The sequence below is a fragment of the Puntigrus tetrazona genome, chromosome 9 (genome assembly GCF_018831695.1).
Source record: "Puntigrus tetrazona isolate hp1 chromosome 9, ASM1883169v1, whole genome shotgun sequence".
NCBI lineage: Eukaryota > Metazoa > Chordata > Actinopteri > Cypriniformes > Cyprinidae > Puntigrus > Puntigrus tetrazona.
In genome coordinates this window covers 15,519,688-15,533,045 of record NC_056707.1, presented here as the reverse complement: position 1 = coordinate 15,533,045, position 13,358 = coordinate 15,519,688, and the positions used below count along the sequence as shown (strand labels likewise).

The following is a 13,358-nucleotide window of genomic DNA, read 5'->3' as shown; positions in this document are numbered from 1 at the left end:
AGTTGAAACACTAAGTAGTGACTAATTTTGTCTGTGGTATTGATAATTCCTCTCATATTAAAATACACTTTACAAAACCAAAGTCATTGTTTCTTTTTGAGTATTTTATTATAAAATTTGATTATTTTTGGCAATATTAATAAAATGTTTGTGTTTATGAATGTTTATGAATTTTAAGAAGGTTTGAAGGTTTAAGAAAATGTACATTTGTAAACAATGCTGATTTATTTATTGAATAATCTTAATATTATAAGAGGGGAAAAAAACTATAAGACCATAAAGACATTTGTCTCCCTTTGAAAGGTTACACTGAAGAGAAAAAGGCTAAAGTGGCACACAAGCTTGCTGTAGTCAGATGTGATTAACATTTTAAAGTGTCCACTATTGCTAACTAATTTAACTCGGCTTGACATATAAACTGACTCAACGGTGGAACTTTCACCTTTTTATCCTGTTTCAGCATTCCGTGTTGAAAATCACCAGTTAGTAGGTTGTGGTTTGTTTTAAGGCCCTTGGTTAGCATGCAGTCAATGAAGTCAGCTGTTAGTGTTTAATCAAGGGTGCAAGAGAGCCCTCCAAAACACATCCGAGTTCAACTCCCTTACATAATGCAATTTCATCCCATTTATTCTGTCATTGCATCTGACTAACATGCCACTTAGTTCCTATCTTCACTCCTTTTCTAACCAAGTACCTTGTCTGGGGTTGACAAGAAACGATTTAACAGAGAAATAATAGGCAGGAAGGAGTTCTTTTCTCTCAGACGAAAATAAAACACCAGGGCTCCAATTTTTAGCACCTTTGTAGTAATATTTATCGAACTATTGCTGGTTCTTGGTATCTATGAAAAAAGGGATTGGGAGAAAGTGGGTGCAACTTTTATTAATATATTATAGGGGATTAACTGACCTTTGAAAATGAGATATATTATCTCATATTCAGCAGTATTATAGTTTTGCAAGAAAGTATTTAGGAAGTGCTTTGCTCTAAAAATCTGTACTTTAGAACAGACACATATTTATATGTTATGAGGTCTTTAATGTGTGGTTTAATGATGGGTGTTAATGGAACTTTTATAAGTCATAGTTTGGGTCCTATTTACCAATAGAGAGAAATCCTTTTAGGATTACTGAAGTGGAGTGAAGTGGGGTGAAGAAAACTAAACCAGCAAGCCCTGAAGCTATAATTGATGCAGTAATTCACAGGGTAATGCAACATACACACAGTGTTTACAGATGGCACCAAATAATGGGTCATACAGAGGAGATGAATGGCTTTTACTGGCTAAATTAAATCATTTTAAAGAAGTCCCATCCTTGAATAAAATATTAATTTAATCATAATAATAATAATAATAATATATATATATATATATATATATATATATATATATATATATATATATATATATATATGTGTGTGTGTGTGTGTGTGTGTGTGTGTGTGTGTGTGTGTGACATTACTTACATTTACAGTTACTTACATGGTGACTCTGTTTTTAGTAAATCATTAAAAGTGAAATTCAGCGCAAGTCTCAAAATAAATGAAATAAAATCTCACTACTTAAACTTCATTCTTTAATATCTCAGTTTTACAACTCTGTGTCACAGCTGTGCCATTTTTATTTTAATCGATTGGTTAATATGATCTTGTGTTCTGGATAAGGAAGTGTGAGATGTTTAGGACAATATGGGACATCTTAATCATATTTACGCCTTTAGTTTCTATAGAGAGAAAACCATGTTCCTTTGAACTGCTCATTTTGAGACATTATTTTTAGATTTAATATTTACAGATAATATTTACTGCTCCTGCTAGATTTACTGTCTGGCATGATCCCAGACTTTTCAAATGAACTGCAAAATGAAATTTCGTGGAGCCAAATGAAGTGTGGGTGTACAGTATGCCCACAACTTGCTCCAAATTACTTTTTAGGTGTAGAATGAGATGTACTGAAAAGATGGTGAATAAGAGGTTGGAATGCCCTTGCCAAAGTGTGGATTGTGCAATTGGATATGGATATTTGAAGAAAATAATAGACTTAGCATGGCTGAGCATGGCACCTGGAGTGAAGGTGAAAGTAGAGATTAATTTGTCATGAGCGAATATCACATTTTGTCTTGGGGCCAATTATTTTGTCTGTATGCTCATTCAGGTATCAGCAGACAGACCTGCAGTGTCTGCCTACAGATTAGACCTCAAGCGTATCACCATGCATACAGAGTAAAAAGAAAATGTACAGGATTTTGAATGTTATTTTAAGAAGTCTCTGTGTTCTGTTACAACGTTTGTTGTTTCTCTTCTATCAATCAACACCACCAAAACTCCAAATACCAATGTACTGTCTGTTCAACTATATAAACATACAAATTATAAATGTTATTTATTGTAGACACATATTTAGTAAATGAATCCCATACAGAATTTTCCACAGCTTTTGTTTGATGCCCTTCTCTTGTGTTTTCCTTTCTTCCAGGAACTGTTTACGCCGGAATGCAAGTTTAAAGAGTCTGTATTTGAAAACTACTATGTGATCTACTCATCCATGCTGTATAGGCAGCAGGAATCGGGGAGAGCATGGTTCCTTGGCTTAAATAAGGATGGCCAAGCCATGAAGGGGAACCGGGTGAAGAAAACTAAACCAGCTGCTCACTTCCTGCCCAAGCCATTAGAAGGTAAAGCGTGCTCTGAAATCCTCAAGAGAATGGTTAACATCCAGGTCACTGTGACTCTGGCAGAATGGTAATGAAGTGCACAAGTCCCTGAGAGATAGGCTTTTGCTTGATGCCTTTTTACAGTTTTTCTCAATTTGTTTACACATATTTTAAACTAAGGTCAAGGTTTTCAAAACAAGGAACACTGGCATCTAAACACTTTTCCAAAACAGGTTGTACATTTTCATCACGTTAATACAAATGACAACATGCATCATTTTTATCGAAAACCCCCACACAAAAAAAATCTCCAGTCCAAGGTTCATGTTTTCAAAGCCTTTAATACAAACAACTACAGGGATGGAGGAGGTAGAAGAAGATAAGAGAGGATAGGAAGAAGAGATAAAGATGACAGAGTAAGAGTGGAGGAGGAAGACAGATGATGGGAGAGGAATAGGAGAGGATGTAGGATGAGGAGAGGAAACTGAAAGAGCAAGAAGAAATGATGTAAGAGGAGGTGAGAAGACAGGAAGGGGACATTAGTCTCAAATGAGATGAGAGACAGTCTAATTGACACTGAATCATAGTTTCTTCATAAAGGCTAGACAGAGTTCAGCATAATGTGAGCAAATCTACACTGAATCAAGAAAACCAAGAAAAGGGAGGAATGTTATTGGTCAGTGATTACTCGACCTGTACTCTCATGGGGCTGTACAACATCTATGCCAGGTGTGAATTGAACATCTTCACCCATTTCTTCCTTAGATGATGGATAAAAAGAAATCTATAATATATGTAGCATATAGAAAGTGCTTTGAAAGAACAACCACATTTCACTTAAATAATAAGCAGAATATGTTATGCAATCAATTGAAAACAAAATAGTATTAATATAATTTGATTCATTAAATGTATTACCTGGAATGCAGCATTTATGTATGTAGCATAATTAAAGTCTAATTGTTTTGAAAGCATTGACCTTAGAAATATGTCAAATCAGTTGAGACGCACTGTGATCAGCAAAATAGGAGTTCTGGGCAAAATCCTGGGTAAAATCCTCATATTGTTCAAATACTGCATGATTTTGGATCATAACAGGATGTTAATTTATAATGAATTAAAAAAAAAAACAAAAAAAACATAAAAGTAGCATACAATATAATTGTATTTTATTATTCCTTGGTATGCCCCCTTTTTTTGTTTATAGAGTAAAAATAGAGGTGGTTTGCTAGAACCAACAAATCTCAGTTTTAGGAAAATAATGATTACGAGGATGTCAAATTACTATTTTATCTTGACAATGAGCTCTTCGCCAAGGGTTTGAACAGAAACATTTGTCGTTGTATCCCCATTATCTGAATACATAATGATTTACAGCTCAATATACATTATTTCAAAGTACCACATGTCAAGACCCACTTTCGTACCATAATGATGGACAGCCTGTCCTTTCAAATGTTTCTTACAGCTCCTTTATGGCCACACTGTAAAATGTGTCTAGCTAGCGTGAGATTGATGCTTTATGTACGGTTTGAGGTGTAATTTGCAATGATGTGTAGCCCGTTTCTGTCTGTGCAATGCTTTATTGCCGTGTACAGATGCCCACATTTAAGACTGGTCTCTCATCCTGTTGTGTGTTTGTTATTTTCGGCTAATACCACAACACCAACCAGTAACTCATAATGTAGCGGCACTGCTAAGAATTCAGTAAGTCTGAACTGATGTGAAGCAGTGAACCTACTCAAATAAATCCCGAGAGATCAGACCATTTTCCCATCACAACTAAGGAAGGGATGCAGCCCTGCTTGACTGCTTGACAGCTTGCCCGCGCTTTGACAAACTTGCACATGTCCTGTCAGAGTTTCCCTAATGAATGTTGTCTTTTTAGCCAAGTTTCAGGTTTGGAGATGAGAATGAGTTGGAAGAAACTTTTCTAGACATAATTATACACAAATTTCAGTCAAACCCCAAAAATCATTTCCACTAAGAGAGACAGATGGGGCGGCTGCGGTTACCTGGTTGACTCTTCCCTTCTTCTTGATGTCTTTTGCAGTTGCTATGTACCGAGAGCCATCATTGCATGACGTGGGGGAGACAGTGCCCAAACCTGCCGTGCCTCCCAGTAAAAGCACAGAGCCGGCCGTCATGAACGGAGGCAAACCTGTCAGCAAGGAAACCAAGCCCACCACATAGCCAGATCCCATCTCGGTCATGCTCAACCCCGGAGAGCCGTGCTCCTTTTGTCAGACTCTCCATGTTTGTGGATCAGATCCAGGCATCCTCTGCTCTCTCCTCCCCATTCCCTCCACCCACTTCACTCCTCTGACTGTTCCGATCTAATTCGACGACGGACTGGCTCCAGAAGTGTGGTCAGCTGTGCACGTAGGAGGATGCGACTGGATAAACCAGCTAAACTTTCACCATGGAATGCCCTAACTGATATGGAATGCCTTTTGACATACAATAAAGCTGATGTTTTTTCTGTAATCGAGACAATCCACGAGAATGAAATAGTGTACCGCAGGCGCTTGCGTGGCGGTTCTTTTGCCTGCTAACAGTCACCCATTATAACCCTTTTCTTGAACCCTGTCGCAGCAGCAGAGACCGTACATTTCAGATATATTTTCTATATACACAGTAACACCAGCTACGCTCTGGGGTAATACTGTAAAGATATACATATATATGGACTGGAATCCACTTTTCTTTTTTTTCTTTTTTTATCAAGTACGCTCCTGTGTCTCCTCCTTTCTAGGTGTCCCCCAGTCTTTGAAGCTTGAGGTTCCAAATCTTTCCCTTTTGTTGGTTACTTCTGAAATTTGTTGTCGGGGCAGTGTGCGATACGTTCTGGTGTGCAGTCATTCAAACACAGCGACGGATTTTCAGAAAGTCCCTTCACAATGTTTATGGTCAAGAGACGTCAATCTTTGAAGTGGACGGAGCCTCCTAAACAGAGTCCAACTCATTAACCAAGGTTCAGCGCTCATGTCTTCTCATTCTTGTAATGTCTAGAAAGGGACACAAGTATACTTAGACAGCAAATGCCAGCGAGTGCATTAGTCCAACACAAGAAGCTGGCATGTGCTGGGGAAGGTGTATAGAGTACATATCACTATCTAGTACGGTGCAAATCGGTTTCAACCCCAGTAACTAGGTGAATTTCCACTTTTCTTTGCTCTTAATTTAGAGCGTGGGCTCTAGGAATATCTATAGGCCTTGTAGGCCTCTGGTCAAGGCCCCTCTTTGACATGCTGACTCCTCTGAACTGTGGGCTAGCTCTGGCGAGCACATTAAATGTGACGAGAGCGGCAGCCGTAGAGAAATACAGTCTACTTCAGGCCTGGGCGGTTAAATGGCTCAATGTAAGTAGGCACCATTACTATTGGCTGCACACCCATTTTGTTCAGCAAAGGCATGGCCAAGGTTAGTATTATGTTCTGTTCTTGCAACGCTGATGCAGTGCAAGAAATGGCTTCTATAACAATGTTTTCACTGTATACAAATAAAACAAAAATCTTAAAAAAAAAAAAAAAAAAAAAAAAAAGTAATAGATTTTTAACTACCAGATATTAGGATTCTGAAATGAGAGGGGTTTTCCTAGCTCAGCATGCAGAGTCCAGTACTGCTCATCATGTGCCTGTGATGACCTCTAACCCAGCATGCAAAAACATGTACCCAGTCTGTGCTGGGTTAAAGGTGCCTCATGCCCCAGACACACACACACACACACACACACATACAAACACACAGATTCAGTAGCAACTTGATCCACAAACACACAAAAGTCGATTGTTACCAAAGTCCGTACACACAAGAATCCAGCCGAACAATTTCAGTAACTTGGAGGATAGCGGTCCTCTTTGTTTTTTGTCCTCACTGTGACTAGGGTTCATTACGAAGAACAATTGTCTCGACTTTTTAATCGTCTCTATTTAAACTTGAAGAGATTCCAAATGATGTCCTTCACTTCAATTGTTCATTTAGTACAAGACCGGGGTACCTATTACTAATCACCTGCATGCGTTTTCTTAAGGACCAAAGTATGGGACAGCTAGCAATGTCTAAAGCTAGTTTGAGGCGTAGGGCTATACTGAATGGGCATGATTATATAAGGCTCTCTCATACTCTGGATTGAGACCATTGCACTTTGCGTTTGAAATTGTCATCTACTCACATCTACTTAGGATTTTAACGATTAGCCAATTATCAGCCGAGTTGACATGAAGCCTGTCTTGCTTTAACAGTTTTCATAGTTTTTGAATGATGAATACCGTTTAGAATGTTATGAAGTAGACCGAGGCTATGCTGCTAAATACAAATATATTCTACACTTCATTTGAAGACCTATATTTTCATTTATTGGGATTTTGAGCTAGTTTCATATTAGGAGATGTTCAAGCACATTAGACTTAAATATTTGTCTGTACAAAGCCGAATTTAATGCTAGAATGAGACTGCAGTACTATACAGGAAAAGTAGCTTCATATTTGAAATCAGTTCGAGGCTGGTGTCCCACTTCCACACGAAACAAATCACTCACTCCAATGAGCTCTACATGCTGGGCTACAGCTGCCCTGCAGACCAGTGAACTGGTTTTACGAAGGTTGAATTTATTTTTGTAAGTGACTGGTGAGTACGTGTGCATTTGTTAGTATGTTCGTTTGTTTTTCCTCTTTCAAACGTCTGTGTTTGTTTCGTTCCATTCAGGTCGTGCGTGACGTCGTTAATTGTAATGAGGAGCAATCGCTGAACAATTGATCATTTCTGTGTTTCCTCCGTATTTTTTAGTGGTGAAGGAAGGTCTCCATTGTCTGTTAATTGGTTTTAAACCTTGATTTGACAGTTACTTCATCTGTTGCATGGGAAGAGGGTGGCATATATGAACTGCATGTCGTAGGCTATGTGTATCATGGACTGTTGGTATGTTCTGCTAATTTTACATACATATATGCAAAGAGTTTGTCTGCACTGTACAGTTTGTGTTTGTTGTATACACAGATACAACATATTGAATAAAATATTTATATAAAGGTGTACTGAAATCTCTCTAACCAATTTGATGCAATAATTGTGAGATATATACGTATGTGACCCTGGACCATGAAACCAGTCATAAGTGTACATTTTTCGAAATTGAGATTTATACATCATATGAAAGTTGAATAAATACGCTTTCTATTGATGTATGGTTTATTAGGATTTAAATCTGGAATCTGGGGGTGCAAAAAAAATTAATATTGAGAAAATTACCATTAAAGTTACCCAGATGAAGTTCTTAATAATTCATATTAATAATCAAAAGGTTTTTACATGGTATGAAATTTATAAAAAATATCTTCATGGGCCATGATCTTTACCTAATATCCTAATGATAGTTGTGACCCATGCAATGTATTTTGGGCTATTGCTAATAATAATGCCCCAGCTACTTGAGATTTGTTTTGTGGTCCAGGGTCACATGATTTATTTATTATTATTATTTATTTATTTTTGGTCATCCTAGTTTTTTATTTATTCTGATAACCTCGATCAGGTCATTTACCTTTAAATTGGACACCTTTTTAACAATTTTATTTACATAAAAAAGTAATATTTTGACATTAAATATTGGAGATATGTTAAAAAAAGAAGAGTTTTCTCATTTTCATGACATCTCAGAGTATGGTAAATTTATTGGAATCAGGCTGTTTACATCTTTTGTCACATGGAACTTACCGTACACAAACTAGGCTCATAAAATCATTGCACATAAGCAGAGCTCTGAAAAACAGCAACCTGAATAGTAATAAAATACTTTTACTTGGATCCTCTCCTTATAGTCAATAGTGTTATTCAATGTAAGCATTATTATACACAATTTTCATATATATATTATATATATATATATATATATATATATATATATATATATATATATATATATATATATATATATATATAGCTATATGGAAAACTATAGAGGATTATAAATGTCATCTTCCACAGCTGTTTTATGTGCAAATAATGGAATTTACACCACATTGCTTTAAGAAAATGCGAATGCCATTATATTGCGCAGATCTCTAAAATCAATTTTCCGTTGTTCGCTGTTGCCGCAGCCACAACTTTCTTTTCTTGATTGACAACAGAAACAGTCTTTAAGTGTGTCTACCAGGGGTTAATACTCCTCTCCAACCCAGATTTCACAGGCGTTTCCTGTCCAGCCATCCCAGCAGTCACAATTTCCGCAGTTGCACACGCCGTTCCCTGGAACAGAAGTTGAGAGGAGAGACAGAACTGAGAAACCCAGATCATCACTCTCCAAGTCTCGACATGCTTTCTCTCTTCACACCCCCTTGGCAGAGTGTGCAAAGGGAAACCAAGTACAAATGCAAGTTTTGGAGCCACTTTCTCTTGGGTCCTGTCTATTCAGTTCAAATTCAGTCCATGTATTGGCACTGTTATGATTACATAGTTCCTTTTTATTTAGCTTTTGTAAGTGTTTTTTGTTTGGTGTCAAACAAAATTATCATATGTGATGCTTAATGAGCCAATTTAAATGTTTCACTTCGGCTAATGATTTAGTATATATTTCAATTGTTGGCAATTAGAATAAAAACTAGCTGGGTTTCTAAAATCTAGTGAGTAGACCATGTATTAAGGCTTCAGAAGCACAAAGTGAATTAATATCCCAATAAATATGTTTATATTTTTAGTCAAAACTGAAAAATACAAATAAAATTAAATTAAAAATATTATTTTATCCAATATTTGTAATGTATTTTTATGCAAATTAAAAAAAGGGTGCCCAGGGTTTAATTTTTGATTGATTGGACAATTGACTGATTAATTTTGGACTGTCAACATTAACAGCTATACAGCAACTATACTTTTTAAATAATAAAAGTAATATAAATGTATATTACATTTTTTTATGTGCTGGGCAATGATTAATCACAGGTTTTGTATATATATATATATATATATATATATATATATATATATATATATATACAGTACACACATGTTATGTACACAATAAGATTTTGGATGCGATTAATCATTGCCTAAACCTATTTATAATTTAATATAAAATATATGTAAATAATGTGGATACTTTTTTTCAGAATAACAGTTTCTTTATTTGTTTTGGCTCAAAACAGTACAGTTTTTTTTAAAATAAACAACTTAAATTATTATATCATGCTCTTTCTCGCATAGCACTAACGGGTCTACATAGAAATATACAGCTGCCATTTGGCAGTCCTTGGGATCAAAATGTCTGAAAACCCTTACGTTACGTAATTATCTGATGAAACGCATAATCATAGCAACATGCTAATGTAAAAGTCTAATGAACGCAGCAGAGTGCATGGCAAAGAACCCCATACTGATGTATACAGAGTGGATTTGCAAGTACATACGAGTACATGTAGTTCCATATGTTTGGTCAATGAAGTGGGCTGCCACTTATCAAGACTATGTTGTGTACATACTCTGTTAGAAGAATGTACTGTATGCTGAATGTGACAGCAGCTTTCGCTCAGAAGAAAGCTTGAGAGCAGTATATTGTATCAGTGCCCAAAACAGTTGGAATTCGCATCTGCTGTGCATGAAATTAAGCCTCGGCTTTCCCTAATACATTGAATTTTCCACAGCGTTCATCAATTGCGGGTGTAATGAGAATATCTTACTGAAGAAGCCATGAAAATGATTATTTAGAAACTGGCAGGCACATTTCTGCATGATTATAATTATAAAGGCTGGGTGCATTACTGTTACCCAAGGTAAGGGGAAGAATTGGCTGATTGTATGTTTTTGCATTTCATCTATAGAGAAAAGGCTTTCCCTGAGCAACATGAGAAAATAGTTTTAATAATCCTTATGAATATGGAAATGATGACATATGCCCTAATCGTTAATATGCTAATGAGTGACATTTAACAGACACATTTATGCATTCCTGTTATCAATTGTGTTTTTTCGTCTTGTTTTGTAATGAATTTTGCATCTCTGCACCAGGAACTCTATAATTGGTTAAATGACATGGCAACTGATAATGAAGTCATTAGACCAATGAGTTTCTAAGCAGCTGTCCAAGAGTCCTCAAGCCCTTGAGCTTTCGTGATAATAAATATTTATCAGTATTTTTTATTAGTACTGACTCGACTCTTCAGGGCTTTTAAAGGAAACCTTGACTCTCTCCGGAGCTTCTTTCCCATTGAAAAGCAGGACGAGAAGAACACAGCGGGAGCCCGCTGATTGGACGGCTCAGCCTAAGAGTTGTACAGAGCTGTCTAATCAAACGGCAGCCACATCAGAGAACCTCAATATCCGTCACAAAGAGATCTGTCAGCGCACGAGTGGGTGTTTGCAGGAGCGCTGCTGCATTTGAACACATACCTGTGCAAACCAGCCCGTCATGTTTGTCGCACTCCCTGTCGTCGCACTCGCAGAATTCCCCTGAAATGTACCACTCCTGTGGTGAGCAGATACAGCGACCACAGTGACAAGAGCCTGCAAGAACAAATTAGCCTTCAGTCACACAACCATTGGAGATCCATTAGTCTTCCCTTATTCTCCTGTGCTATTTCACGTGATTATAAAACACTTAAAGCTGTGATACGGTTTCTAATTGGAATTTAAATGGAGTAAATTGTTTTTCTAAATGTGTGAAGCAGCTGTTGTTTACAAGGTCCGATTTCATGTTCCTACTGAGTCAGGAATAGACCAATATACAAGCTAGGCCAGTCGATTGGCCGATATTTGGCCACTGGTTGATGATACAGGTGCACTATTAATAAAATTCTGGCCAATGCCAATAAGACAATCATTATTTTCATGTTTTGGATCGCTGCAGATAAATGGCAGATAAATAAACAAATGTATTAAATGTATGTATATGGAACTGTGCTTTCGAAAGAACATTCAAAAATCAAAACATTATAAACATTTGCCCACCGTGAAAAAATGAAAAGTTGTGGAACTGTACTCTCATTCCGGTGTAATAATCAAGGAACTTTGCTGCCATAACATGGCCGCAGCAGCCTACAAAACTGCAACTTTTCATTTTCCGTTGGGCTTAGTACACAATGTCACTACTGAAGAGTCAAGTTTTAAATATCTAAACTCTTTGGTCATTTTTAAATGAGATGCTTCTGGTCTAATCAGATTCAATGATTTGTGCTAAGCTATGCAAAAAGTGCTATCGCCAGACAGATCGGCTGAATGGATTCAAAAACGGTAAAACTCAGCTTTTTGACTCTGGGGGAGTTGGATAATAAGTTCCTTTAAATCATTATTTAGATGATTTATGTGTGGAATTATTGTGATGCTTTTATCAGCTGTGCCAAATACAAATCTGCTCCAATGAGGAAACCAACGTATATACATAATATCCAAATTGATAGTACATTTTCCACAATTGTTTTGTTAATTAATCCTTTATAAAGTGTTATTAATAAAGGTTGCAGTTTTCCAAGAGCGTTGCTCTATTATTATTGCATGTGCACAGTAACTTATCTATAATCTATTGCAGTTTCCTAAACCAGGGTTAAGCAATTTAGTATCACCAGTATTGCTGGATAAGTTTTGTCTTCCCTTTTGAGTAAATGTTGTGTAAAATAAGGGCTAATTGGAGTTCATCATTTATGTCAACATGACTCAGCAAAACGAGTTTTATGAGCTGGGATTCTCATATTACTCATAGGAACCAGGAAATTGCATAATATGGGGGCACTGGTCTGTCATTACCAGCTGTGCTGTACATTACAAACACGATACAGTTACAAAAGTTACAAAGCATTCAAAGAACATTGTTTTGAAGTCAGTCTTATCAATCAAAGTGTAGGCAGCCCATCAGACAGTACATCCCTTGTCATTTCCCACAGTATTATTCTCTCGGGAGCTACAACAAGCAACCCACATATTCACCTACCCATGAATCTTTACTGTGAAAAAAAATCCATTTAATTCTTCCAATGTTTCGGTCTTAATAATGTTGACGTTGTTATGACAAGCAGAACAACTCTCCTGCTGATTTCCGAGCATTAATTTGAGAAAATTATTGAGTAGACCATGTGAAACCAGAAATCTTAGAGGGATTTCGTATTTTCACCAGTCGGGCAACAAAAACAAACAGTGTTCCGTCATCGGCCCAGACAAACACTATATATAAAGCGTATTAGTGTGTCACTTTACATGCCCAGAGAAAAGAGATGAATACTCAGAGGACTATGTGTCAAGTAGAAATTGGCTAGGCTTTATCGTTTTTTCCAGGATGCTGACAGGTCGTAAACAAATAGCGAATCTGGCCTCTTATTAAAGCGTAAAACCTAAAGCTTCATTTTCAGTGTTGTGTGCGCTTTTCGAGAGCAGGTGTACAGGTTGGAAGAGCAAATTATACGTTGAGGTTTCTGTCAGACATTCAACAAACATGTTTTACAGTTTCTGCCTGACTTTAGAGAAAAGCTATAATAGTCTGTGTATCTTCACCTTTTAATAGAACGAACAGGTGGGAAGTGTTCATTTTACACAGGTTTTTTGTTTTAGTTGTAGTTTTTTCCCCCTAAATACTTTCAATGTAACACATATACTCCACATTAAAATGGCATTAACAAACACTTCGGTTTGTAACCTTTTTTGGTGAAATTAACAAGCTGCTAGAACATGATGCAAGCAGGACCTGAACCCAGTGTGGCATTTAACCACTAAGCCACAGCTTCC

General features: G+C 36.8%; 2 protein-coding genes across 5 annotated transcripts in view; one reads left to right on the top strand and one right to left on the bottom strand.

Moving 5' to 3' along the window:
* fgf14 (fibroblast growth factor 14) overlaps window positions 1–7,688 on the top strand; it is a 101,434-nt gene extending 93,746 nt beyond the window's left edge. For all 4 annotated transcript variants that reach the window (XM_043249191.1, XM_043249189.1, XM_043249192.1 and 1 more), the window contains 2 exons: window positions 2,477–2,675; window positions 4,708–7,688. In XM_043249191.1, the coding sequence (XP_043105126.1) occupies window positions 2,477–2,675; window positions 4,708–4,847 (339 nt within the window). In that variant the 3' untranslated portion in view covers window positions 4,848–7,688. The remainder of the gene's footprint in view (window positions 1–2,476; window positions 2,676–4,707) is intronic.
* A 618-nt stretch (window positions 7,689–8,306) lies between these two features.
* The window catches only part of itgbl1 (integrin, beta-like 1), a 32,382-nt gene continuing 27,330 nt past the window's right edge, over window positions 8,307–13,358 (bottom strand). The window contains exons 10-11 of the mRNA XM_043249188.1: window positions 11,037–11,150; window positions 8,307–8,900 (exon numbers count right to left, since the gene is read on the bottom strand). Coding sequence (XP_043105123.1) covers window positions 8,812–8,900; window positions 11,037–11,150 — 203 coding nt within the window. The 3' untranslated portion in view covers window positions 8,307–8,811. The remainder of the gene's footprint in view (window positions 8,901–11,036; window positions 11,151–13,358) is intronic.